At 41.9% G+C, this 27,984-nt stretch overlaps 1 protein-coding gene across 7 annotated transcripts in view; it reads left to right on the top strand.

Moving 5' to 3' along the window:
- Positions 1–27,984, top strand: part of SSH2 (slingshot protein phosphatase 2) — a 280,902-nt gene that overhangs the window by 169,083 nt on the left and 83,835 nt on the right. Inside the window, exon 1 of one of the 7 annotated variants that reach the window (XM_051824585.2) lies at positions 295–27,917. The exons of the other annotated variants lie outside the window; for them this stretch is intronic. Within the exon in view, the coding sequence (XP_051680545.2) occupies positions 27,877–27,917 (41 nt within the window). The 5' untranslated portion in view covers positions 295–27,876. Of the gene's footprint in view, positions 1–294; positions 27,918–27,984 lie in introns of those variants that run through there. 7 annotated transcript variants of the gene reach the window in all.

Raw genomic sequence — 27,984 nt, 5'->3', positions numbered from 1 at the left:
ATTACATGTTTTCCTTGCTCTGTGGTAACTAATAGAGTACCTAAAATGTAATGTATTGGAGTGAAATTAACATTTTGAAATTGTATGATTATTTACAGCTGCTGTCCCTACTGTTGAGGAAGTGTTTTATCTTCATACTGTTTGTTGAACTCTTTACTTAGTTTAGAGTTGATCTTATCAGTATAAAGTAAACTAAAAATATTTCTTTGTAAAGATTAAGAGTGGAGATGGGAGAGGGAGGGGGAAGAAGGGTGGGAATGTGGGCAGGAGGGAGGGTAGAATGTGAACTATCACTATGCTCCTAAATCTGTATATATGACATACATGAAATTTGTACATGTTAAGAAAAATTTTTACAAAAAGAGACTTTCTCAGAGTCAGCCATTGTTAATTGAAGTTCAAGTCCATATCTTTTCTCACTACTCCATTCTGCCTTTTTAGTTCTGCAAGACTTAGGGTAAAATGGCAGAATATCTTGCCTGCTCAAGATTGATCTGTTACAGAAATTTTGCCAGTTGTTCAAGAATAACTACTGGGATGTAATAATATTTACAACAAGTTTTCACTTCTGTTATTTCCTGTAACCCTTATAGTAACTCTGTGTTGGTATTTCAGCATCATTTTAAAGGAACAAACAGGCCGGCGCCGTGGCTCACTAGGCTAATCCTCCGCCTTGCGGCGCCGGCACACCAGGTTCTAGTCCCGGTCGGGGTGCCGGATTCTGTCCCGGTTGCCCCTCTTCCAGGCCAGCTCTCTGCTGTGGCCAGGGAGTGCAATGGAGGATGGCCCAGGTACTTGGGCCCTGCAACCCATGGGAGACCAGGAGAAGCACCTGGCTCCTGCCATCGGATCAGCGCAGTGCGCCAGCCGCAGTGCGCTGGCCGGGGCGGCCATTGGAGGGTGAACCAATGGCAAAGGAAGACCTTTCTCTGTGTGTCTCTCTCTCTCTCTCTCACTGTCCACTCTGCCTGTCAAAAAAAAACTGAAATAAATAAATAAATAAAGGAACAAACAAGGTTTAGGTTCAAAATTCAAAGAGATTAGGGGCCAGCGCTGTGGCTCAGCAGGTTAACGCCCTGGCCTGAAGCACCGGCATCCCATATGGGCGCTGGTTCGAGACCTGGCTGCTCCTCTTCTGATCCAGCTCTCTGCTGTGGCCTGGGAAAGCAGTGGAGGATGGCCCAGGTGCTTGGGCTCCTGTACATGCGTGGGAGACTGGGAGGAATCTCCTGGCTCCTGGCTTCAGATCGGCGCAGCTCCGGCCATTGCGGCCAATTGGGGAGTGAACCAGTGAATGGAAGACCTCTCTCTCTGCCTCTCCTCTCTCTGTGTAACTCTGACTTTCAAATAAATAAATAAATCTTTAAAAAAAATTCAAAGAGATTAAATGACTTGTCAAAGTTATTAAGTGAGAGGGCAATGACTGAAATACAGCTCTCCTAACTTTATTTCCTATTCTTGTTTAAACATTTTTGCTGCTAATTAATTTCATATTTTTGCTTAGTAAATATTCATTTTTAAGTTACTCAGATGCATTAGTGAACAAAAAAACCCTAAGTCTCAGCTTTTAGAACTTATATTTCAGAATTGTAAATAAATTATTATGAATAAAATAATCAGCTGATGATATAAAGCAGTGTACAGAGATGGAGGGAGGCTTCCATTTTAAAGAAAATAGTCAAGAAACTGGTAAAATGTAATTTGAGCCACAAACTGGAGTGTAGATGTTTGGTGTAAATGTATAAATAAATTTTAGATATGAAAAATAAATAATACGAAACCATTGTATTTATGGACATAGCGATAATAGATGAGGATTGCTAATTGTTATAAATATTAACCTTAATAGTAACCATTGTACCTTATATTTTATCTCCCTTCCTAGCATAGATTATAATATCAGCATATATTATAATATATTATTATATTATAATATCAGCAAAGCTCTTAAGCCTAGTCATTTCCTTTCATACTAATCACCACAAAAAGCAATCAATGTTGAATGTATTGGTCATCTCACATTTCTCATGCTATTAGAAAATAAATACTGTAATTAAATGCTGTGTTCTTGGTAGCTGTTAACATTTCTGGAGTATCCAAACGGATACAAGGAATGTAAAAATCTCATTTTTACTGATAGTTTTAATTTTAGTGAATATCAAAAATCATGTCCTAAGTCCTATTATTGTACTGAAATCCTATTATGTCTAGTGCTGTAGAGCGTCAAGAAGTGAACTTTCACTTAATGTTTGAAAGTCCTCAATATAAAAATGTGGAGAGATTTTCAAAAATGGAGAGAGGAGATAGCATTATGGGACATCTGGAGTCTTCGCATAACTTGCCTGTTGTATGCTTTAAAATGAGAGTCCAGAGTATTAACAGAAGACCTTTAGAAACTCCCATTCCTTATCTATTCTATGTGTGTTTCCTCTGATTTCAAAATTAAGGCCAGGCATATCTCTTTCAGTGTTTGCCTCTTATTAAAGTAAGCTGTCACTCACTAAAAACAGAGGGATAGTAGTGGAGAGGCTGTGAATTCCCAGCTGCTTTAGAGCAGTTAACCAAGTTCCTTTAGTCCAGAGTATTAGACTAGGAGATACATGAATACACTCAAGTAATATGCAAAAGTGAGACTCTATTATATTAAATTTTCTAAAGGAAATCGCTGTAGCTCCCTCAAATTCCCACAGGAGTCTAATTACCTCCCTCCATTCCTCCAAACCCAGTTAAGAACCTGGCTTGTGATTTAGAAACCAAGGAAATTGTTAAGCTTTTGGAACATATAAATGAGAATCATTTTTCCATTTTTAAACAATCACTCTTGGTTTCCCCTTGCTGAAAGAATTTGTACTGATATTTTCTCTCTATTGAGAAGGATTATACAGCCTTTTGAATACTCTCCCATGTAGTAGTTTTGGAATACATATTTCTAGAATGATATTTGCTTTGAGAACATCTAGAATGTTACAGTAAAGCCTGAATGTTTATGTTTCTCAGCCAGATAGTCACAACCCATGTTGTAAGTGACAGAGAGAAGCAACACTGAGGACACTGTTTCTGGTACTTTGAAATATTTATAGGGAAGCAAAAATTATTTAAAGTTGCTACTTTGAAGAAAAAGTTAAGAAGGGAAGTAGAATTTCTAGTTGCATTTCATCCTTATGATACATATAATTATTGAATTAATTACAGAAAGCAGTTGGGAATGAAGGCCAATGTCTGCCCTAGGTTAGACATTTAGTAGAAGGAATGTACTATTTAACTACACTGTAAACTGAGGGTCAAGAATTCTCCATGCCATTAAGCCATTCTTTGCCACTAAAACCAATTTCTACAGCCTAACATGTACAAGTATAGTTGTGAATTTTTAAAAGTGTGGGCAATCACATTTTCCAGACTTTTTATTTTTAAAAAAATCACCTTTCTTTTTTAAAACAAAAGATTTATTTATTCAAAAGGCAGAGGCATACACAAACACACACACACATGAGAGAGAGAGAGAGAATCAGTTTTTTATCTGCTGATTAATGGCCAGAACAGCCAGTGCTAGGCCTGGCCAAAACCGGGAACACTATCTAGACTGCCCATGGAGGCATCTGGGATCCAGGTACCAGAGCCCTCATCCACTGCTTTCAAGACATATTAGCAAGCTGGATCAGAATCAAACCAGAACTCCTAAATGGGAAGCTGATGTCACATGCAGACTAAGTCGCTCTGCCACACGCCTACCCTCTTTTTTATTTTTATTTTTATTTTTTTTGAGGTTGGCGGGGAGGAGCTCTTGCCATGTTACATTATTTAGGTCTTAATCTGGTACCTATTTACTATGGCAAAAATACCAGAAGTTTGCCAGAAACCTTGAGAACTCAGACCAATTTATCTCTCTTAGAAATTATACATTCTATGAAACTTACCTTGGAATTTTTTTCTTCCAGAGGGATTATTTCAGCCTTTCGTTGTCAAATCAGATAGAGGTATTTTTCATTAAGAATGGTTTTTAATGCAGGAGAAAGGGAACATAAGGTTTTTAAGAATTCATCCTTTTAAAATATTGAACTATTTATGTAATTTTCAGTTGTGAGTATTGAAAAATGACTTAGAAATATAGTATATAAACTGTTTAGTTGTTTTGTGTCTGGTAACTATTGTTTAAATATGTAACTCTAGAGATGTTAAAATACATTATGTGAAAGGGGAAAAAACTTCCAAAATGTCGCTTTTTAGCACTAACTGTTGATCTGAGAAAATGTACAGCAGATTCCATTGCCCCTTCAGTGACACTAGAGTGGCTTTGGAAAAACATCCAACATCTGCTTATCTCTCCTGCAGTGGAAATGTTCATAATTTCAATGTGCAGTTTCCTTTGAATGAAGATAAAGAGTTCTATTTGTTATACTTACATTTCAGAAGTATGTTTACTACATTCTTTAAATATATTTAATTTTTCTCCCCCGACAGTTGGGAAGGTTCCAAAAACATCTGGTTGTTGTGGGATTTTCTTAACTTTCTCTTAGGGGCAATTATATTTTTCAAGTTACTTTTCTTGGACTCTTTCTTTTGAATTTCAGGTGTAGGGGCCACTTGGGAAGTATGTTCAGCAAAATGGGTTTCCCCCATTACAAACACCACTACCGTGTCCCTGACTCACTTCACAATCTTTATTATAAAATCCATGTTCCATGAGGTTTTTGTTATTGATTGGTAAATAAATAAATCAGCTTTGACCCCCTTTGGTTCTTCCTTTGCTGGATGCTAGAACTAGCAATCTGTCAGCTAGATTGCTAGAGAGCTCTTCCCAGCCAGACTGCTGTTTTTGATAGCGTGATTTCCCCATGTTGAAAATCTGTTTGTTCTAATTCTCAGGAGAATAAACTGCTGAACATTTCACCCTGTTGACCTGGGCAGCTCTTTGTCTCTGGCTAAGGTGTGGCAGGCAGTCTTGGTGTGTGAGTTACCTGAAAGGTATTCAGTGATTTGCTTTGGGCGTGACTGTAGCAGAGTTATGTGTGGCGGAGATTGCTTTGTGCCTGTTGGGAATTAGACATCTATTACAGAGGAAATAAAATTGAGCATTGGTTGTTCTGCTGGTCACTAAAGAATGAATTAATTCAGTGTTTCTGTTGGTGTTTTCCCAACTCCACTGTCATGAACCCAAGCCTAGGATTGAGTCTTGAGTGTTGCATACCTTGTCTAAATATAGCAAGATATGGACTTGGCTAATATGGAGAGAGACAGTAGGATGACCTTAGCTGGTCTCCATTACTAGTGTTACAAGTACATTTAAAGAAATAGGAACACTGCTTTAGTTCTCCTTATAGGAGGCAATGCTCTGTTCAGCTTCCTTAAGTCAACTTTGCTGCATTAGCCACCAAAAATTATTTTAGTAGTTGAAGTAAATTACTTCAGAAAGAAGCAAGGAGATAATTCCATATGAAAAATGCCTAGAGGGTGGTTCCTATGTCTATTTCATTCACCAAAAGTTAACGTTTATTCAGAAAATAAAAGAAAATCCAAGCTTCATGTATATACATACCGTATATAATTTAGTATTGTAACTATATGATTTAGGAGCAGTAACTTGGATGTATATAATACTGGTAGTTGGTACTTCTGCATGTATGTATGTATTTGAGAGACAGAGAGAGGGGCAGAGTTTCCTGTTTGCTGGTTCACTCCCAAGATGCCTGCAATGGCTGGGGCTGAGTCATGCAAAAATCCAGAGCCAGGAAGGAATCCAGGTCTCCCACAGGAGCCATCTCTGCTGCCTTTAGGGTCTGCAATGCAAGGAAGCTACAGTCAGGACCCAGAACTGGTAATTTAACCCAAATACTTCAGTGTGGGATGCAGGCATCTTAATTGCTAGGCTAACCAACTACTGTCACTTGAACTTTTTAGAAAGCTTCCACAAACTTTTTTCTTGTTAGAAGAAAGATACTTTGCCCCAAGCATGTGAGACATAGGATAGATGTCACTAATGCTATTTAACAGAAGGAGAAACTCAGGACACAGAGAAGTAAAGCGACTTCCCTGGGTTCCATGTAAATCAGTAATGTGACCTATATAGGTGATTCAAGCAGCCATCCTTTATTCTCGTTCATGAATGTAAACTATACAGGCAGCATCTGTGTTATGAACTTTTCTCTGAAATAAAATCTCCCCTTCTGTTCCTCTTTAAAAAAAAAAAAATGTTAATTTGAAAGAGTTACTGAAAGAGGAGGAGAAACAGAGAGAGAGATCTTCCATCCGCTGATTCACTCCCAGGATGGCCACAACGGCCAGCACTGGGCCAGGCCAAGGTCAGTAGCCAGGAGCTTTATCCTGGTCTCTTACATGGGAGGCAGAGGCCCAAACAATTAGGCCATATTCCACTGCCCTCCCCAGGTGCATTAGCAGGGAGCTGGATTGGAAGTGGAGCAGCTGGGACTTGAACTGGCGCCCATATGGGATGCCGTGCCACACATGTGACTTTACCTATTAAGCCACAATGCCAGCTCATTCCTTTTTTTTTTTTTTTTAATTGACCAACATTGGCCTGCTGAAGGGGTGGGTTTCTATTTCCAAAAAAGAATTTTCAGTGGAGGTAGAGATCAAAGGAACAAATTAACTATTTCGTTACTTACAGGATTTGAAAAGTCACATTTGCAGAGTAGCCCAGCCCTTTGTGATATAATGTTTAGAGGCATTCTTTAAAAGTTAGCGCTTTTGGCCGGCGCCGTGGCTCAATAGGCTAATCCTCCGCCTTGTGGCGCCGGCACACCGGGTTCTAGTCCCGGTCGGGGCGCAGGATTCTGTCCCGGTTGCCCCTCTTCCAGGCCAGCTCTCTGCTGTGGCCCGGGAGTGCAGTGGAGGATGGCCCAAGTACTTGGGCCCTGCACCCCATGGGAGACCAAGGTAAGTACTTGGCTCCTGCCATCAGATCAGCGCGATGCGCCGGCCGCGGCGGCCATTGGAGGGTGAACCAACGGTAAAGGAAGACCTTTCTCTCTCTCTGTCTCTCACTGTCCACTCTGCCTGTAAAAAAAAAAAAAAAAAAAAAAAAAAAAGTTAGCGCTTCTGGGGCCAGCATTGTGGCATAGCAGCATAGCCATTAAGCTTCTGCTTGCAACGCAGGTATCCCATATGAGTCCCAGTTCAAGTCCCAGCTGCTTCACTTCCGATTCAGCTCCCTGCTAGTGCACCTGGGAAAGCAACAGAATATGGCCTAAGTATTTGAGCTCCTGCATCCATGTGGGAGACCCAGAAAAAGCTCCTGGCTTCAGCCTGGCCCAGCCCCAGCCATTGCAGCCATCTGGAAAGTGAACCAGCAGGTGGAAGATCTGCTTCTCTCTGTCTCTCCTAGGTCACTCTTTCAAATAAATAAACTTATAAAAAAAAAAAAAGTTACTGCCTCTGCTATGAAAAACCTGGCTGATATTTTTGCTTGTTTAATGCTATAGAAATATGATGTTTTCATCTTGAACTAATAAAATGTTTTAGGACTCAGTGGTTATTTGAGATAAGTGAGGGTCAAATGCATAAAAGCTTTTTTTTTTTTTAAATTTATTTGACAGATAGAGTTAGACAGTGAGAGAGACAGAGAGAAAGGTCTTCCTTCCATTGGTTCACCCCCAAATGGCCGCTATGGCTGGAGCTAAGCCGACCCGAAGCCAGGAGTCAGGTGCTTCCTCCTGGTCTCCCATGCAATGCAGGGGCTCAAGCACTTGGGCCATCCTCCTCTGCCTTCCCGGGCCACAGCAGAGAGCTGGACTGGAAGAGGAGCAACTGGGAGAGCTGTACTGGAAGAGGAACAACCGAGACTAGAACCCGGTGCCCACATGGGATGCTGGTGCTGCAGGCGGAGAATTAACCAAGTGAGCCATGGCACCGGCCCATAAAAGCATTAACTTACTACTGTACTTGTTCAAGATGATTATTTAGGACATTGAGCTTAACCCTAATTTTTAATGTATTTAATTTGCCATTCCTTGTGTCTGAGAAAACATGCTTTAACTAAAAAAAATGTTAAGGACTCAAAAATGATTCAGTATCCCAAACAGTTATCAACTTTGTCAGATGCAGCTATAACATTCCTACTGCGTGGTCATTCAGATGGCCTTCAGAGCTTTTCTCTTTTTACTTTAAGATTTACAGAAGTCACAGCTTTCCAAACTAGAAATAAACTACCTTTCTCTGTATCTAAAATTTTGGTCCTTGGAAAAATATGAGTTTATTCTATTTCCTTTCTAACAGAATTAAAATTTCCTTTGTTGTAAATTGGGGAAAGAGATGAATGAGAATATTTAAATTTTGATGTCAACTTTAACGAAGAGGTCAGCTTTTAATGTTATCATAAGTAATGTGGCAGAGCACGAGAGCAGTATCCCTAGAATCTTTGGAGTGAGTAATCATTTAATAAAAGAATTATTTCATGGGAAAAAAAAAGACTGGTTATCTCCTAATATCATAAAGAGTTAATAATGTTATATGAGGAAATTAAGCTCTAAATTTTTCTCACCTCACACAAGAAGTCTTCAAAAAGTTCATGGAAATATGCATTATTAAAAATTATGGACGGATTTTCAATTTTTTGATACCAAAATAAGATTCTCTTTTAATTCCACTTTCCACAAACTTTTTGTGGAAAAAATATCCTCATAAGTGTACAATTCATTAGTGACAGAGCAAGAACTCCAGATCACCTTTCAGTTCTATGCTTCTTCTCTCTGAAACAGATGAGACACTAACCTTGTCCTGTGTAAATGGAGAAACTGTCTAAGCAGACTCACAGGCAGGAGTAAATGGTGATAAGAAAAACCAGATAAGTTGAGTCTGGGCCAAGTATGTACCTGCTTGTTTACTGCCTTCCTGAAATGAAAACGCAGTCTGAGAACTGTACATCCATTTGTGAGAGATCTGATGTGGAGATGTTTTGAACTTCAGTGTTGAGCCCCTTCACTAATGGCTGCCTTCTGGATATAACCATTTACTCATGTAGCCATTTAATCATATGCTTCATGATATTTTCCTCTACTGTCTTGTTAAGTTTTATAATCCCATTTATAGAAGAGAGATCAGAGACAGTTAGTTGCCTGTAATATCATATGGCAACTCTTCTGTGATTAAATATATATATTGGATCAAGTCTTATTCCCCAGACTGACTCTACCAGTTCTTTCAAGCAATAGCTTGTGGTTGAGCTTTAATAGAAAGTCTCTCTTAACTCTCCAGCAGCTATGTTTTACGCAACTACTAATTTCAGAGGTAGGGAAATTAAATTCCTGAAAATTATCTCCTCAGAGATATTCTTTAATAATCGGTTGCTTGATTTAGCTGTAGAGTCTAATAGATTAAGCATTACCTGCTTACCAGTTCTCTAACGGCCTATGTAATTTATCTATGTAATATAGATGATTTTGTGAAATTCACTTGCCTTCTCTTGACTAAAGTTGGCTTTGGGTTCCAGTTCACCGTTTGCTTGTTACTGATTTCAGAAAACTAAGCTTTTTCATTATTAGTTTAAAATGGTGGTTTCAGAATTTAGCTGCTTTATTGTTCATTTAGAACCCATCAATGTACTGTCATATCTGTGGAATGGAGGCTGAGGAAGGAGGGAAGTCCTTTGTGTAAAAACAGTCTCCTGAGCTGTTTCTCCTGGATGCTGGAAGTTTGGTGCCTGGCAGGAAATGATATAGCAGTGCGTGATAACAAAGTGACATGAGGAGGAATAGCCTATAAGTTTCCCTGGCTTGTCCAGGATGATTGTTGACAGATAGGTTAAAGCTGATTTGATATCTAAATCTGAGGATTGGCAAAGTGTAACTTAAAATTGAGGTGTTTTAGAAAATAAATAAATAAATAACCCAGATTGAGAAAAGTTTGGACCAAGGTAGGTGCTATGAACGTTAATAGCCATGTAAGTAGACTTTTTTTTTTTTTAACCTCCTGGGTGAGAATGTGAAAGCACTATTAACAGGAGTCACTGTGCACTAACTCCCTGTGCAGGACCTCTGTCCTCAATGAGTTATTTTAAGAGTTAGCTGTAAAACTAGTTCTCAAACAGTTTTTGTTTTGTGTGTGCGTGCTTGCGTACCACGCGCAAATTGTTGAAATCTTTACTTAGTATAGAGTTGGTCTTCTGTGTACAAAGTTAATTGAAAATGAATCTTAATGGGGCTGGTAAGGTGAGAGGGAACAGGAAGAGGGGTGGGAGTGTGGGTGGGAGGGCTGATATGGTGAGTAGAATAACTATATTCCTAAAGTTGTACTTAAGAAATTTTATTCCTTAAGAAATAAATTAAATTAAAAAAAAAAAACACTGTTATTAATTGAAGGCAAGGACCTGTCAGAGTCAGGAAGTGCATAGAGAAAACATTCTTTATGAGTGCAAGAAATTTGTACATATCAAAGCATTTTTCTATCTGGTTTTCCTTACAATTTAAATTTCTTCATGGAGTAAATTTTCCATTGCAGAAAGTGAACTAAAAAAAGCAGGCCCGCGTCCAGCGCCGCAGCTCACTAGGCTAATCCTCCGCCTGCGGCGCCGGCACACCGGGTTCTAGTCCAAGTCGGGGCTCTGTCCCGGTTGCCCCTCTTCTAGTCCAGCTCTTTGCTGTGGCCCGGGAGTGCAGTGGAGGATGGCCCAAGTGGTTGGGCCCTGCACCTGCATGGGAGACCAGGAGAAGCACCTGGCTCCTGGCTTCGGATCAGCACAGTGCGCCAGCCACAGCGCACCGGCTGCAGCGGCCATTGGAGGGTGAACCAACAGTAAAGGAAGACCTTTCTCTCTCTCTCTCTCTCTCTCACTGTCCACTCTGCCTGTCAAAAATAAAAAATAAAATAAAAAATAAAGCAGGCCTGCTACCTTAGATCACACCATCCTTCTCTCTTGCCTGTAATGCTAAAGTAAAAACCATCTCCCTGTTTCTAAATCTCTTCCCCCTTTCTAGTCCATTCCTTTTAGTATAGTTGGAGGAGTCTTTCTGGAAATGCAAACTGTGGCTCTGTCTTATCGTCAGGATAAAATTCAGATTCTTGGCAAGCCACTGAGCACTCTTCAAGATCTGTACCATGCTTCCCACTCTCTGTCAATTTTTTTTTCTGCCATAAGATAGGATTGAAGTCACTCTCCATCTCTTCCTCCCACCAGCTCTTTGCACATGTTGCTCCCTCTGCCGGAAAGGTACTTTCTTTTCCCTCCCTACTTCCTTTATCTAGCTAATGCCTATACAGGCTCCAAGACAGATTGCATAAATGACCTCTGGAGAAGAGTTCTGCTTCTCCCTTCTTCTGGAGGAAGCAGCAAGAATGTTTGGCTTATTGTTTATTTGGCCCTATGCTCAAATATCTCCTTTATCAGAGAGACCTTCCTGTCCACCCTTCATTAGACTGCAATGCATCCTATCATTTTTCAGCCTCTTGCTTGCTTACCTCAAAGCATTTTTCACCACCTGACATTTTACATATTGACCTCCTACTTGCACTCCCATGTATCTATTGGTTCTTTGACTTTTATAAAATTCATTGCTCTATTCTCATTGCAAAATGATACTTACCATATGATAAGTTCTCGTTAAATACTTGTTAAATGAAACTTGTGTCGTATTCTTGAAGTCTTTTCCTAAAGCCTGACTGGGCATAAAAATCAACTGGAGCACTTAAAAAATTATTGAATTAGGATTCTTGAAATAGGGTCTGACATCCACATTTCAAAGCCACTGTTAGATTATGTAAGTACAGAAGAAACAGGCACCTTATTCTGTTTTGTATGTGTTACCTGTAAATTGAAATATTCATCTAATTGCTAATAGCTTGATTTCTCTTGTTATAACTTTTTTAAAAAGTATTTATTTTACTTATTTGTAAGGCAGAGTTAGAGGAAGAGACAAAGATCATCTATCCATTGGTTTGCAACCACAAATTTGCTTGCAACCCCAAATGGCTTCAAGGGCCACAGCTAGACCAGGCTGAAGCCAGGAGGGTGGAACTCCATCTGGGCCTCCCACATGGGTGGCAAGAACCCAAGTACTTGGGCCTTCTGCTGCTGCTTTCCCAGGTGCATTAGCAGGGAGCTGGATTGGAAGTGAAACAGGACTCTCTGGTGCTCTTAGGAGATGTTGATGTTTTAGGCAGTAGCTTAGTCCCACTGCAGCATGATGTAGACCCCATCTTGTAACTTTCAGCTTTGGTAGATAGTTTCACCGCTGGAACAATGTGGGTCCTGTGAACTGTGTGGAATTCACTAAAAGATTAGATTAGCAGTTCAGAGGGCTTTTTCTAGCAAATTCATATAAACCTACAGATGATTGGCTCCATTGTCATGTTAGCAAGGAAAGGAGCTTTTACAGGATCTAGGAAAGACCACTGTCCCTCAGAAGAGGTTTCTTAAGTCTTGTAGTCCAATGGCCCAGCGGTCAGATGTAGGGCAGTAACCCGTACAACACACCCAACTTCTCAGAAAAGGGAAGTTCAAGAAAGAACACCAGATAGAACTTTGCAAGTCAATTGAAAGTTCTTTTCCAAGTAAAGAAGTTGCCCGGTAGCATGAAGCATAGTTGAAGGCTGCAAACAAAAACAGACAACTTCTCCTGTGCTTTGTGTTATAAACATGGACTTGCCAGGTGAACACAGTGACTTTCATACTTTATTATCTTCCAGCATGTGCCTAAATATTAGCATCCCTGTTACCACCTTCAGTGCAAAAGCAAACAGTTTAGTATTCATCTAACTAAGCAGAGACAATTCAATATACACCAAAGGGAGACAGCAGGGCTGAGGAACAACTGTATTAGGTTTACTTTTTGTGAGTTTTTCAGTACACGTTAAGTTTTTTATCAGGAATTGCAAAAAGAAGGATGAAGTTGGTATCTTACAGCCCATCCAGATTTTTTTTTTTTTTTTTTACAGGCAGAGTGGACAGTGAGAGAGAGAGACAGAGAGAAAGGTCCTCCTTTGCCATTGGTTCACCCTCCAATGGCCGCCCCAGCCGGCGCGCCGCACTGATCCGAAGGCAGGAGCCAGGTACTTATCCTGGTCTCCCATGGGGTGCAGGGCCCAAGCACTTGGGCCATCCTCCACTGCACTCCCTGGCCACAGCAGAGAGCTGGCCTGGAAGAGGGGCAACTGGGACAGAAACTGGCGCCCCGACTAGGACTAGAACCCGGTGTGCCAGCGCCGCAAGGCGGAGGATTAGCCTAGTGAGCCGTGGCGCCGGCCCCATCCAGATTTTTTATACAGGGAGTTGGACCTTTGCTATCTCTTCTATCTCGGGATTGAATTACCTCTGCAACGAGCTAAATGGTGCTGCTGACAGAGAATGTCAGTCACTTGAGTTGAGACATATGGGCAGCTTGAGTTTCTCCTCATTTGAATGGTAGACATTGCTGATGGCAAAACATTTGGGGCAGAGGGGTAGCTCATAAATGAGGAACTTACCTAAGGAAAAGATGTTTCCCAGCCCTGTGGGTTCTAGTTATTGGTTTCTTCACAGCTCACTTTCTCTCAGGCCCCACCCTTCACTTGCAGAGAAGAACTTGTTGACTACGGCTCCACTTCAAGTCTTGCACAAAGGCAGATGTCTCTGAAAATGGAGCTTACGCAAAACATCTGTTCACTTGACTCTGTTCCCACGGTGTGTTTTCCTGTACGCTCCCCCCGCCTTTTTGTCCTTTTGAGAAATTGAAAACAGTATAACACAGCATTTAGAAAATTTTGCAAAAAGAGAAATCACTCCACAATACCATCCTTAGTAATAGTCACTTCCATTCCTGCCATATTACCTTCCCATCCTTCACATGCATAGCTTTTTGCCTAGCTATGTACCTTTTCTTAAACAGAAGTTCAAATCCTTTGTCATAGAGCCACTTTCTTGGTTTTTTTTTTTTTTCCTGATTATGCCATTGTCTTTTGGTTTTTGATCTAGAATAACTGAAAGGACATTGCAGTTTTTCAATAACTTTGTCAGTCAACCCTCATTTTTATTTTAATTTCTGATTTCTTTAGACCCAGGTATTCTAATTTTTAGAACTGGTTGAATCCCAACTTTCACTATTCAAAATAAAATATATATGTGTACAGAATATTTCGTTAACATTTAAGCACTGCTCTTAAATTAGATTGACCTTTTTTTTTTTTTTTTTTTTGACAGGCAGAGTGGATAGTGAGAGAGACAGAGAGAAAGGTCTTCCTTTTTGCCGTTGGTTCACCCTCCAATGGCCGCCAGCGCACTGCGCTGATCCGAAGGCAGGAGCCAGGTGCTTCTCCTGGTCTCCCATGCAGGTGCAAGGCCCAAGCACTTGGGCCATCCTCCACTGCCTTCCTGGGCCACAGCAGAGAGCTGGCCTGGAAGAGGCACAACCGGGAAAGAATCTGGCGCCCCGACCGGGACTAGAACCCGGTGTGCCAGCGCCGCTAGGTGGAGGACTAGCCTTTTGAGCCGCGGCACTGGCTTAGATTGACTTTCAAGATGCTACTCTCCCCACCTCAGGGTAGCCTCATTTAGGAAAAGAAAAAATATCTATACTTTCCTGCCTTCTGTAATGTTGCAAGCTTCAACTCTTAAAATCTTGTTGGTAGCAGTGCATCACTTGTAACTGGTTCCCCACCTTACCAGAGCTTTCTGTATTTATCACCCATCATACTCAATGGTGAATAAAGCCCCATCTGTATCTCTCATTATTCTCCCTTTTCTGACAAAAAGGAAAACCGAAATGGAGCATGTCTCCTTGTTTTGGTCAAGAGAGTAAATATTTGATGTCTTTATGAAGTATAGCACTCTTTGCTTAGACATTTAGAAGATGGACCTGTAGAGTGTCCCCTAATAGCTTAGGAAGTCTGCAAGACTTACATACAGCCTTGTTAACAGTTGCTGCATGAGCAGACAAAAGACCCTCCTTAGAATTGTAACTCTCCTTGAAATCATTGCTTATAAATTTTGCCGTTGATAGTAAAACTGGTATTTAAAATAATTTACTTTGATCCTTATGTTCTCCTGAATCCAGGTTTCCATTGAGGTAGACAATATGACCTATAAGCAACCTAGACAGCAGCTGTGGCATTGTACTGCAGTGTCTTCCTACACTGGAGCAAATATATGATAAGCTTTTAAGTTTTTTTTTTTCTCCAACACATTTAAAACACATGAAAGTTAAATTTATCCCTGTACCTTGTTTTTTTTTGTTTGTTTTTATTTGTTTTTGTTGTTTTTTGTTTTGTTTTGTTTTTGACAGGCAGAGTGGACAGTGAGAGAGAGAGACAGAGAGAAAGGTCTTCCTTTGCCGTTGGTTCACCCTCCAATGGCCGCCGCGGCCGGCGCGCTGCGGCCGGCGCACAGCGCTGATCCAATGGCAGGAGCCAGGAGCCAGGTGCTTCTCCTGGTCTCCCATGGGGTGCAGGGCCCAAGCACTTGGGCCATCCTCCACTGCACTCCCTGGCCACAGCAGAGAGCTGGCCTGGAAGAGGGGCAACCAGGACAGAATCTGGCGCCCCAACCGGGACTAGAACCCGGTGTGCCGGCGCCGCAAGGCAGAGGATTAGCCTAGTGAGCCGCGGCACCGGCCTGTACCATTTTTATTTGAATATTTTCCTCTTTTTCTAAGTCCTAACAAAAATTTTTGGAATTCTCTAGAATACTGTAAAATACTGTTGTTTGGTCCTTTTGTCCCTAGCACTCTAATTTCTTTTATCTGGAGAACAGAGGAGGACATGCTGTGGGCCATTGCTTCTTCACCTTACCTACTTTAAAATGTACATTTAGGGGCTGGTGCTGTGGCGTAGCAGGTTAAGACACTGATGTAATGCCGGCATCCCATATGGGTGCACTGTTTCGAGTCCTGACTGCTCCACTTCTGATCCAACTACCTGCCAATGACCTGGGAAGACAAACGAAGATATTGCAAGTGCTTGGACCCCTGCACCCATGTGGGAGACCCAGAAGAAGCTCCTGGCTCCAGGCTTCAGCCCTGCCTAGCCCTGGCCATTGCAGCCGTTTGGGGAGTGAACCAGCAGATGGAAGATCTCTCTCTCTCTCTTTCTCTTTCTTTCTCTCTCTCTCTCCACCTCTCCTTCTCCCACTCCCTGTCTGTCTCTCTAACTCTACCTTTCGATTAAATAGATAAGTAAATTTTTAAAAAAAAATTACTCCTTGGGACTGGCACTGTGGCATAGTGGTTAAAGCCACCCACCTGCAGTGCCAGCATCCCATATGGGTGCCGGTTTGAGTCCAGGCTGCTCCACTTCCAATCCACTTCTCTGCAATGGCCTGGGAAAGCAGTAGAAGATGACCCAAGTCCGGAGGAGGCTCCTGGCTCCTGGCTTTGGTCTGGCCCAGCCCTGGCTGTTGCAGCCATTTAGGGAGTGAACCGTCAGATAGGGGACCTCTCTCTCTGCCTCTCCCTTTGTGTAACTATCTTTCAAATAAATGAATAAATCTTTAAAAAAAAATGGACAGATTTAGAGAGAGTCAGTGTGTCTGTGATGCCCTTTTCAATTCTCCTTGGTTTGATCTTTGAGGGACTTACTATTTCATTTCCTTAGCCTAGTAGGAGAGAGCACAACTACAAAAGAGAAGGTTGGTGGGGAAAATTTATAGAGCTAGTGTTTTACAGACTGGATTAAACTTTTGTAGCCAGTGAATTTGAGGAATTATTTGTGAGGCCATAGTAAAATAGCACTGATCAATTCATTTAAACAACAACAACAAAAAAAACAGAACTCCTTGGTTTTCTGATATTTGAGAATTCACTTTTAGTAGTTTATACCTTGGTGGATAAGCTATAGTGGGACTGCATTGTCGTCATTATACAGACCACCACCACCAACAACAACAAAATAACTCAGTAAACTAAAGAAGGCAGGCAATCAGGTTTAAAGAAGGGTAAAAATAAATAAATTTAAAAAACTCTGAAATAGGCCTAAATTTTGATCTCTGCTGTGTCATTCACTGATTGTGCAATTGGTAAGCTTAAGCAAGTTACTCTCAAAATCTTTGTTTTCTCATCTGTGAAATGAGAAGAATGACTTCTGTTCAAAGTCAGTGTAAAATTGTGATTGTTAGGCCGGCGCCGCGGCTCACTAGGCTAATCCTCCGCCTTGCGGCGCCGGCACACCAGGTTCTAGTCCCGGTCAGGGCGCTGGATTCTGTCCTGGTTGCCCCTCTTCCAGGCCAGCTCTCTGCTGCGGCCAGGGAGTGCAGTGGAGGATGGCCCAAGTGCTTGGGCCCTGCACCCCATGGGAGACCAGGATAAGCACCTGGCTCCTGCCTTCGGATCAGCGCGGTGTGCCGGCTGGGGCGGCCATTGGAGGGTGAACCAATGGCAAAGGAAGACCTTTCTCTCTGTCTCTCTCTCTCTCACTGTCCACTCTACCTGTAAAAAAAAAAAAAATAGTGATTGTTAAGCACCAGACATAATACCTAACACAGAGTATGTGCTCACTAAATGATAGTTACAAAGTCCTCTTTAAGCTTACTTCACAGGGCTCAGAGCCAGCACCTAACCCCTGCTGCAATCATATAGTTCCCAGAGGGAACGTTTTGATGGACTTGCCAGTTTGCCAGATTCCAGGCTTTCACAAATAAGCATTTGTGGAATAACAGTAACGTTGCCATTGTTGGCAGTAAACAATACAGTTTGGGCTCTGGTAGACCTGAGCCTGAGAACCAATTTGAGAGTCGCAGAAGCCAGCCTCTAACATAGTAGTGATTGTTGCCCCTAAATATTTACATCCTTATGTGATCTCTTCCCACATTAAATATGGCTGACCTATATAACCAGTAGGATATTGCAGAAATTATAGTGTGTGTCTTCCAAGGTTAAGTCAAAAATATTGCACTTCTGCCTTATTCTCCTTGTGATCACTCATTAAGCAAAGCCAGCTTCTGTGTCATAAAGACGCTCCAGCAACTCAGTGAAGAAACTTACATAACAGAGAACTGAGGCCTCCTGTCAGTAGCCATGTAAGTGAACCAGCTGCCTTGATAAGCAAATCCTCCAGCCCCAGTCAGGGCTTCAGATGACTATAACTTCATAAGAGATCGTAAGCCAGAACCACTCAGCTAAGCCGCTCCTGGATTTCTGACTGCCAGAAACTAAGAAGATAAATATTTGTTGTTGTTTTTTTTTTTTTTTTAAGTAATGTATTAGGCATCAATAGATAGTCAGGAGTCATCAGCATGTAGGATACCTACTGATGGCCAAAAGTGTGGATGAAGGCATCTAGAAAAGTGTATAGAGAAGAAGATGTCTGATGACAACATCGTGGAAGCCATCATCTTTAAGAAATTAACAAAAGGGCCTGGCATACAGTGGGTAAAGCCACTGCCTGCAGTGCTAGCATCCCATATGAGCGCTGATTTGAGTCCCAGCTGCTCCACTTGTGATCCAGCTCCCTGCTAATGTGCCTGAGAAAACAGTGTAAGATGGCCCAAATGCTTGGGCCCCTGCATACACATGGAACACCCGGGAGAAGCTCTTGGCACCTGGCTTCTGCCTGGCCCAGCCCTTACTCTTGGGGCCATTTAGGACATGAATCAGTGGGTAGAAGACCCCTCTCCATGTCCCCGCATCTGCACTCTGTAACTCTGCCTTTCAAAAAATGAAATAAATCTAAAAAATAAAAACAAAAAAGAGAAGTTGGCAGAAGATGGAATGATTAGTCAGAAATAGGAATAATAAAGTTTCAAGAAGGTGGTAGAAGGTTATCAGCAATATCAAATAGTCAAGTATAAGCAAAATAAGGACTGAAGAAAAGTTCAGTGTTACAAACAGGAGAAAGTCCAAATTACAGCACTTTGAAAAGAGAATCACAGATGAGACAGTGGAGATAATTGAGAGCCTTTACGTATGTCTGCCCTTTCTGCCCTCTTTGATCTTATCATCCACCACTCCTTCCTTGTTGGCTCACTAGTTTCAGCACAACTGACCTTCTGACTATTTCCCAAACTAGTCAGTCACACGTCCGCCTCAGAACCTTTGCATTTGCTGCTGCCTCCCCGCCTTAAATGTGCTTTTCCCAAACAGCTACATGGCTTCCTCTGCTACTTCTGCAGACACTACCCTATTAGAGAGGCTTGTCCTGATCAGACCTTGTAACACAGCCTTACAGGCAGCATGCTGTGTTGCTGTTTCTCTACTGTGTTTTTCTCCTAGCACTTATAACCATCTGATATCTAGAGTGTCAGCTGCTGCTGAGCCATGGCCAGTTGTTGCTATATGTAAATGTGGGATCGAGTCCAGGTTATTCAAGAGAGGCTGGAAGTTCTGAATTTTGAGTACAATTAATTTGTCAGTGAATTTGTGTTTTAAAGTTTTGTGAAGGTCAAACAATATGTCTGGTGAAAGGGCAGAGTAGGGTAGAGTAAGATTAGATTATGATAGTGGGAGTCTCAGAGAGGCACCAGGCAGACTCATTGTCTTAGAAGCTAAGGAAGAAACTCATAAGAAGGAAGTGATTTGCCAGTACACATCAGGTGTTAAATGAAAGAGTAGGCATTGATGTTAAACTACAGATAGAGGGTCTTTGTTCTTTGAATCTATCACTTGAGAAATCATTGGCAGAAAGGGTGAACAGGAGTTTTAGAGGAGTAATGCAGCAGAAGCAAGATGGCCGTGGGTAGAAAAAAAAGTGACTGGTAAGGGAAGAAAACTGGGATAGCAAGTATTGGCTTTTAAACAATTTCAGTAATAAAGAGAACTAGGGAACAGGGGATCAAGTTAAGGCGTTTTAAGATATGAGAGACCAGAGAAGAACATGTTTCCAGGTTCAGGAGAAGCAGTAAGAAGGGAGATAAAAGTAGGGAGATGAGAGAGAATGCGGTCAGGTGCAGGTTAATAATCTTTTTGGCAACTGGATATATCATTCTGTCTGATTGGAGAAAGGACATAGGTCTGCAGGTGAGATAAAGTGGTAGGAGAAATCTCAATAGCTAGTCCCCACTCTGTGGATATTGTGGAAGGCTCGGTCAACTGTATACAAAGAGAACTGATTATAGGGAAAACTATTAAGAAATAGGACATGGGACTACATTGGATGGGAAAGAGTAAACACATCAGAGTCAAAAGATTGTTGTCAGAGGTGAGAGTTTGGTTTCTGAAATCAAGTCCATCAGTATTTTAGAGGGACCCTGGGAGTGAGACATCTAAGCAACTCTGGTAAAGGTCTTTGAAGGTCAGGAAAGTGAGAAATTTGGAGACAAAGCCGTTGAATGTGCGTCTGTATGAACAATAGAATCTCTTAAGATTATATACGAATCAGGGTGAAAAAAGATTGAGCAAAGATCAGAGGTAAATAAAAGATGATGACAAGGAGGTCAAAAGATGACGTGAGCCTCAGTAAGGGCTTTGCCAAGGGTGAAAGAGACGGTCTGAAATCAGGGTTTGACATTTTGGCCAAATGCTTAGAAGCCTAACTTGCATTCCTTCTGCAGGTGTGTTTTAAATACCTGGGTAGGCACTTGTTGAATCATGCAAACAAAATGATTTTTCAAGTGCTGAATTGTTTTTCTAAGTTAATCTCCTTTTCTTTTGCTTTGTTTTAAATATTTATTTTATTTATTTGCCTGAAAGTCAAAGTGGGAAAGAAGAGAGATCTCCCTTCCACTGATACACTTCCCAAATGGCTTCAACAGCAAGGGCTTAGCCAAGCTGAAGCCAGGAGCCAGGTACTTCTTCCAGGTCTCCCACATGGGTACAAGGGCACAAGCACTTCGGCCATCTCTTTTTTTTTTTAAGATTTTAATTTTATTATTTATTTTTGAGAGATAGAGTTACAGACAGTGAGAGGGAGAGACAGAGAGAAGGGTCTTTCATCTGTTCAGTTCACTCCCCACATGGCCATGGAGCTGGGCAGATCTGAAGCCAGGAGCCAGTTAAATCCTCAAAAAGAGCTCAAGTGAATATATGGCCAGACATCGTCTAGAAAGAAGTGCTGTTGACCTCAAAGAAGACTGAAGGGGAACCAAGGGCTGGGGAGGCAAATATCTGTTTTCCCACATAGGCTTTCCTGCTTCCCTTTGTAAGCCCCATGGTCTTCCTAACTTTTTGTTTTCAGTACTTAGTTTTGTATATTTTAAAGCAAAATTTAATGTCACAGAAACTTAGTAAAAGGGCCGGTGGTGTGGCGTAGCCAGGTAAAGCCACCACTTGTGGTGCCAGCATCCCATATAGGCACCGTTTCCAGTCCCAGCTGCTCCATTTCCAATTCACCTTTCTGCTAATGCACCTGGGAAAGCAGTGGAAGAGACAAGTCCTTGGGCCCTTGGGCCCTTGGGCCCTCGCACCCAAGTGGGAGATAGCTTCCGGCTTCGGATCAGTCTAGCTTTGGCCATTGCAGCCATTTGGAGAGTGAACTGGAGGGTGAAAGATATTTTCTCTCTCTCTTTCTCTCTCCCCACCCCTCTTTCTAATAAATAAATAAATCTGAGAGAGAGAAAGAGACTTAGTAAAGGAAAAAGAATCAGTTGTAAAGGATGGCCTGAACGTAATTGCCACGTGGGACTATGCCCCAATCCTTCCCTGTTCAGACCTAAGCTTTGTTTTGTCTTCAGGATGCTCTGAAAAATATAACAAACATCACACCAAGCTTTGCAGTGAAATCCTGCCCTTGTTCTCTTTAGATGAACTGACCAGATGTGTTTTTAACCTAGTTGCTTCAAACTATTAGGTCAGCAATGTCTTGTTGTAATAACATCTAACACAGGGTAAATTAAAGCTCCACCTGGGGTGTCAGATGACCTGAGGGCTTAGTCCTGGCTCTGCTGCTAAGTCATTAAATTCTCTAGGCTTCAGATGGTACATCAGATTCTCTGTTCTAAGCTCAGAAATGAATTTTAACTGTCTTAAGCAAAAGGATGTCAGAGATCACCTAAAGGAATGGGGCTGGAGGACCAAGCTTAGAGAACATGCAGGTGCCAGGAGGCATTCAGGGAAAGCCAGGGCATAGGACATTCATGTCTTGCCATTCTTCCCCATGATGAGTGTGACCATGCCCGTTATCCCTGATCCTTTGAGGCACCTGTGTAAGACTCAGGGTCCTAGGAGACTTCCCAGGCGGCCAGAACTCAGGCCACATTCCAATTCCCTGCAAACCCCTTGCAGTTCCAGTTGGAAGCCATCAAGGCCACATTTGGGCAAATTCCCCAAAAAGAAACTCTGGTGTTACTAGAAAATTTTGAGAGATCTATCGCTTGACAATCCAAAACAACAAATGCCAAAACAGATGTGCTCTATCTATAAAAGTTAGAAGATTTAATTGTATGACAAACGATAAAATTACTGATTGCAAATTGAGTATGTCAAACATTCCTAAGCTGCACGTGGATGAGGCAAAAATGGAGTAAAATGTTTTATTGGTAAATGAGTATTCAACATGAACAAAGCAAAAGGAATGGGGCAGGGGATGGTCTCCCATTCTAGTCTGTAGGGAAAAAGACTAGTAAGGTTAGTCATGACTAGAATTTGTCTCCTTGCCTTGATCAGACAGACTTTTTTTTCCTTCAATTACAGGAACGTCAAGAAAAGAGAAAAACATATAGCTGCATCTTAGTATAGTTGTGCTGGGCACTGTGCAGCAGATTTTAAGCAGAAGAACAGCTGAAGCTAAAATGGTCTGATGGTTGTAGTTAATGAATAAGAACTAGAGGCCTAAGCTCTTTGTGTTGCCAGTAATTGATCTAGTAGCTTGCCCCAGTCTTTGCTTGTCTAGTGATAAGGAGAGAAATAATCTCACCACCTGCATTCATAGGCATGTGTCTGAGAGGAACACCCTGGGGGAGAGGGTTCCAGGTACAGCTTGCCATTCCAGTACTGTTTATTGGATGCTTGGCAATGTGTGAGGAATGTTTACTTACAGACAATAGTATGATCTTTGGGTTTGGATTTTCTGTTATAATCTAAATTCCTTTAGGATTACATAATCTAATTTTTCTCACTGTCTAGAGATGTGTTTTTGACTTTGACAACAGTTTCATATAAGGGCACAATGATTTTTTTGTTGTTGTTGTTGTTCCTGTTTTTCTGGATTTAGCCGAAGTTTTCAGTAGACCCTGGCATTAATATCTCTGTAGTCACTTGATCTCTTGTCTAGTACTTAAATCTTTGGTCACACTAAGTGGGAACCTCTAGTGGGATGGACAGAAGCTGCCTTGGCACCTTGACTTGGAAAATTAAACAACTAAAAAGAGAAAGCTTATCAGGAGAAGGAAGATGTTGAGGGTTGGGGAGGGTGAAATGTATTTCATAGTTTCCACTAGATGAATAATCCTTAGGACAAAATAGTTCATGTTACATTATTTAAATTTAATATAAAAGCCAACCAGCTTGTCTTGTACAATAATACTATGTGCCATCAGTGTTATATAATAATTTACCTATAAATTGTGGTTTCAGGCAGGAATACCACAGAAACTCAGGAGTTTGGCATTACCAAACATTACATGAAAAATCTACTTCTTTTTCATTTTGAAATAAAAGAAGTATATCCGCTTTCTGAAATGATTTCTCATAGGAAATGACCCATTTCTTGTGTGTGTGTCGGGACCGGGGGAGGGGAACATGTAAAACAGTAGAATTCCTCTCCAGCTGACATTCAGCAATTGGCCAGGTGTGTTTTTGCTTTGTTTTGCTTCCTTGACCTTCCTGCTGGCCATGGATGATCATCCTGGGCACATTCCTCAAAGATTATTCCAACCACAGAACAGTTAAGTATTTTCTTCCCTTAGTTGACCTTTCCCACTACATGGCTTGAGAAGAAACTGCCAGTTAATAAATGTCATGCTTTAGGAAGTGATTTTGATCAGAAGGGGTTGGCACAGAGTACTTCCCCAAATATATTTAAAGCAGAGCGTTCTTCCCTCCATTTCTGAGACTGAAATACTGCTATCATTCCCAGCAGAAACTGCAGGTCTTTTTTCTACTGTCCAACCCAACTGGATTCATCTCTCAGCCAGATGTTCTTCATTCCCCTCAGCATAGTCTTTGTTCCTAGTCTTGATCGATGGGTGGGGATAGAGGAGATGAGAAGAGTTGAGATCTGAATGGATTTCAGCCACTTTTCTTTCACTCCTGTGTGCTTTACTTTTGAATTCTATCCTGTTGAAAAGTAGGGAAGATAATTATGTTTCATCTGCCATCAACTGTATCATAACATAGAGCAGCGTAGGAGAGTGGTTCCTAGCATGAGCTTTCAACTCAGATCTTGGTTTGTATCCTTGCTGTAAGGTTTGCTAGCTGTGTGATCCTGGGCAAACACCAGTAACCTAGCACAGTCTCTAAGCCCTCAATCTTTTACATGTGAATTGGGGGCAAAAATAGTACCTACTTCACAGGATTGTTGTGCAGGTGACATGAAGTCATGTAAAGTGCTTAGCTCAGTGTCTAGCATTCAGTAGGCATCTGGTCAGTTAGCTATTATTAGCTCATTTCATATATCTAACCAGGGTTGACTTTGCCCATGTTAAGCAAGTGATGTTATGGCAGAGAGGAATAGATAGACTTCAGTTTTCTGATAAAGACTCTGGAGAACTTCACTGTCACTCACTTTCTGTGAGAAAAGTGATCCTCTACGTGTCATTTTCTTATCATGCAGCTAATTATTCTCCATCTTTAGATCAAGAGAGTAGTATTCTCTTTATCTTGTTTCTTATTTAATATAGAGATTCTGAAGCCATTTTGGGTTTATATTTAACATACAAACAGCTCCAAAGAGTTTAGTGGAGAATTCTTGTTTCTGGACCACACTCCAAAGAACTAGTCAATTCAGGAAACATGAAAAAAGTTTACAGCTGCCTTTCTAAAGCAGATTGATCAGAGACCAACTGGTCAGTTGAGTCTACGGGCTGCTGTTTCAGGCAGACTGATATGTGCACAAATAAGTCATGTTTCTGGCAAAACAGAACTTAAGCTTTACCTTACCCTGAAGTGCATATGATTAGATTTATATGTAATTTTGTTTGTGTGTGCAAATCAAGCATTTAATTGTCAAGTTGGACTTGATCCATCTAAACTTGTGGTTATGAATTTTGTTTTCACTTCTTGCCACCATCCTTCCTTCCTATCTTTGATAGCATTTACGGAGCTTTGAATTATTTTCAGTGGTAAGAAGTTTTTTGTAACCAGCTGTACTCTCATTCCTGGTCCCCTTGTGACCCACAGAATGTCACTTTTTTGGTCATAATCTGGGTCCACAGAATAAAGGCAGCTAGTTGTACAACAGTGGGTGTGTCTGCCTGTGACTCTCTGGGGACCTATATGGCACCTAACAGCAGGTCCCCTCCCTGCCCCCGCCCAGCTGATGTGCTGTACATATTCTGACAGAAAAGTTCACTGAGGTTTAGGTACATGATTTTAATTGAAAAGCCTCTTTTCCCTTACATTGTATGTGAGTTTGACTCTTGGTGTTTTATAATCAGGAATTTCCAAAGTAAGGGAATCTTTGAATTGACAGAAGGGACCTTGCTTGCCACCCCTTGGCCTCATCTTCATGAAAGCACTAAATCCATTTTTATTTTTTTTTATATGTTGTATTTTCCTTGATTACTTTTTTTTTCCCAGGTAGAGCTATAGACAGTGAGAGAGAGAGACAGAGAGAAAGGTCCTCCTTCCTTTGGTTCACTCCCCAAATGGCTGCCATGGCCGGCGCTGCGCCGATCCGAAGCCAGGAGCCAGGTGCCCCCCTACCCCCGTCTCCCATGCGGGCACAGGAGCCCGAGCACCTGGACCATCCTCCACTGCCCTCCCAGGCCACAGCAGAGAGCTAGCCTGAAAGAGGAACAACGGGGACTAGAACCCGTCGCCCATATGGGATGCCGGCGCCACAGGTGGAGGATTAACCAAATGAGCCACAGAACTGGCCCCACTAAACCCATTTTTAAAAACCACTTTTGGGGCCTGCGCTGTGACGTAGCAGGTTAAGCCGTAGCCTGCAGCACCAACATCCCATGTGGGTACTGGTTCAAGTCCCAGCCGCTCCACTTCCAATCCAGCTCTCTGCTGATATGCCTGGGAAAGCAGTGGAGGATGGCCCAAGTCCTTTGGCCCCTGCACCCATGTGGAAGACCCAGAAGAAGCTTTTGGCCCCTGGCAGCCTGGCCCAAATTGGGGAGTGAACCAGCAGGTGGAAAATCTCTCTTTCTCACTGTGTCTCTCCTTCTCTCTCTGTAAATCAAATAAATAACTCTTTTTTTTTTTTTTTTTTTTTGACAGGCAGAGTTAGTGAAAGAGAGAGACAGAGAGAAAGGTCTTCCTTTTTCCGTTGGTTCACCCCCCTAATGGCTGCTACGGCCGGCATGGCCAGCACGCTGCGCTGATCCGAAGCCAGGAGCCAGGTGCTTCCTCCGGGTCTCCCATGCGGGTGCAGAGCCCAAGCACTTGGGCCATCCTCTACTGCCTTCCTGGGCCACAGCAGAGAGCTGGACTGGAAGAGGAGCAACCGGGACAGAATCCGGCGCCCCGACCGGGACTAGAACCCAGAGTAACAGTGCCACAGGTGGAGGATTAGCCTAGTGAGCCGCGGCGCCGGCCCAAATAAATAACTCTTTATTTTTTTATTTAGTTAGTTAGTTATTTTTTGACAGGCAGAGTGGACAGTGAGGGAGAGAGACAGAGAGAAAGGTCTTCCTTTGCCATTGGTTCACCCGCCAATGGCCGCCACAGCCGGCACGCTGCGGCTGGCGCACCACGCTGATCTGATGATAAGAGCCAGGTACTTATCCTGGTCTCCCATGGGGTGCAGAGCCCAAGGACTTGGGCCATCCTCCACTGCACTCCCTGGCCACAGCAGAGAGCTGGCCTGGAAGAGGGGCAACCGGGACAGAATCTGGCGCCCCGACCGGAACTAGAACCCGGTGTGCCAGCGCCGCAAGGCAGAGGATTAGCCTAGTGAGCCGCGGCGCCGGCCCAAATAAATAACTCTTAAAAACAAAAACCATATTTATATATGCTTTCAAGCATTAGCAACCAATGTTCTAAGAACAACATTGCAGAACTCCTAAAACCAGGAAGTTAGTTCTTAAACTTAATGTTTGTCAAAGAGAAACTGTCTCTGTCACAAAAGGAATGACTGGACTGAACTCAGCTGTTTTAAGTTCTCAGCAAATAGATTTATTTTGTAGATGTAGAGAACTACTTTGTTTACTGGAAACCAAAGTGCCCAAGCTGTTACTTTGCCCTTTGAATAGGTAGACTATTTAGGCTTTATTTTAAACATATTTTCATTTACTAAAGCAGACAGTTGCTGTGTTGGCAGAAGTGTAAATCTCATTTCCTGTCTGTGGTGTACCCCAGTCATCCTGTCACTAAGACATGTTGTTTTTAGTTTGTTCCTGTAATGTGAGTGAAACAGAGTGACCCACAGCAGGGTAGCATGTGCACACCACAGATGTAACAAGAGACAAGACTTGTGCAACAGCCCACAAGAGAGCAATGCTTTATTTGAAGATGAAAACAAAACAAAATCCAGACAGCCCCTCCCAACCAGAATGCAAATTTTTAAGTGGCATCTGTGAATTCTTATGTTTTGTTTTTGTAGACATGTTCCAGTCTATTTGGCAAGTTACCTCAAAGGTTTTATCCAGCTTCATGCCACTCTATTAAAGAATAAAAGTGGGTCAACAATTGACAGCATTGTAGAGGTGATTTAAGTTTGCCAATTATTTTATCATCAAGCATTCTTTTATTTTATGGTCCACTAATCTACCACATTTATTGAGTTCTCTAATGGTTGTTTTTCATATGTGTGACTTGCCCTAAATTTACAGTTCCTGCTGGAGTGATGCAGCAGATATAACTGTGGAAAAAAACCCTGGGATTAATTCATTCACCATTACATATCTTTGAAGCACCTAAAATAGCCTGGCACTGTTTCTATTGCTAAGGATACAGTGAGGAACAAAACAAAGTCCTTGTTCTCATGGAGCCTGTCTTCTACAATGTGGCAGTAGCTCTGATCAGGTATACAAGTGAATACATTTATTTTTGTTTATGATAAATATCCTGAAGGAAACAAAACAGCAGGATA

The sequence above is a fragment of the Oryctolagus cuniculus genome, chromosome 17 (assembly GCF_964237555.1).
Source record: "Oryctolagus cuniculus chromosome 17, mOryCun1.1, whole genome shotgun sequence".
Classification (NCBI taxonomy): domain Eukaryota; kingdom Metazoa; phylum Chordata; class Mammalia; order Lagomorpha; family Leporidae; genus Oryctolagus; species Oryctolagus cuniculus.
Note: the sequence above shows the minus strand (reverse complement) of the source record. Positions and strands in the feature narration are given on the sequence as shown.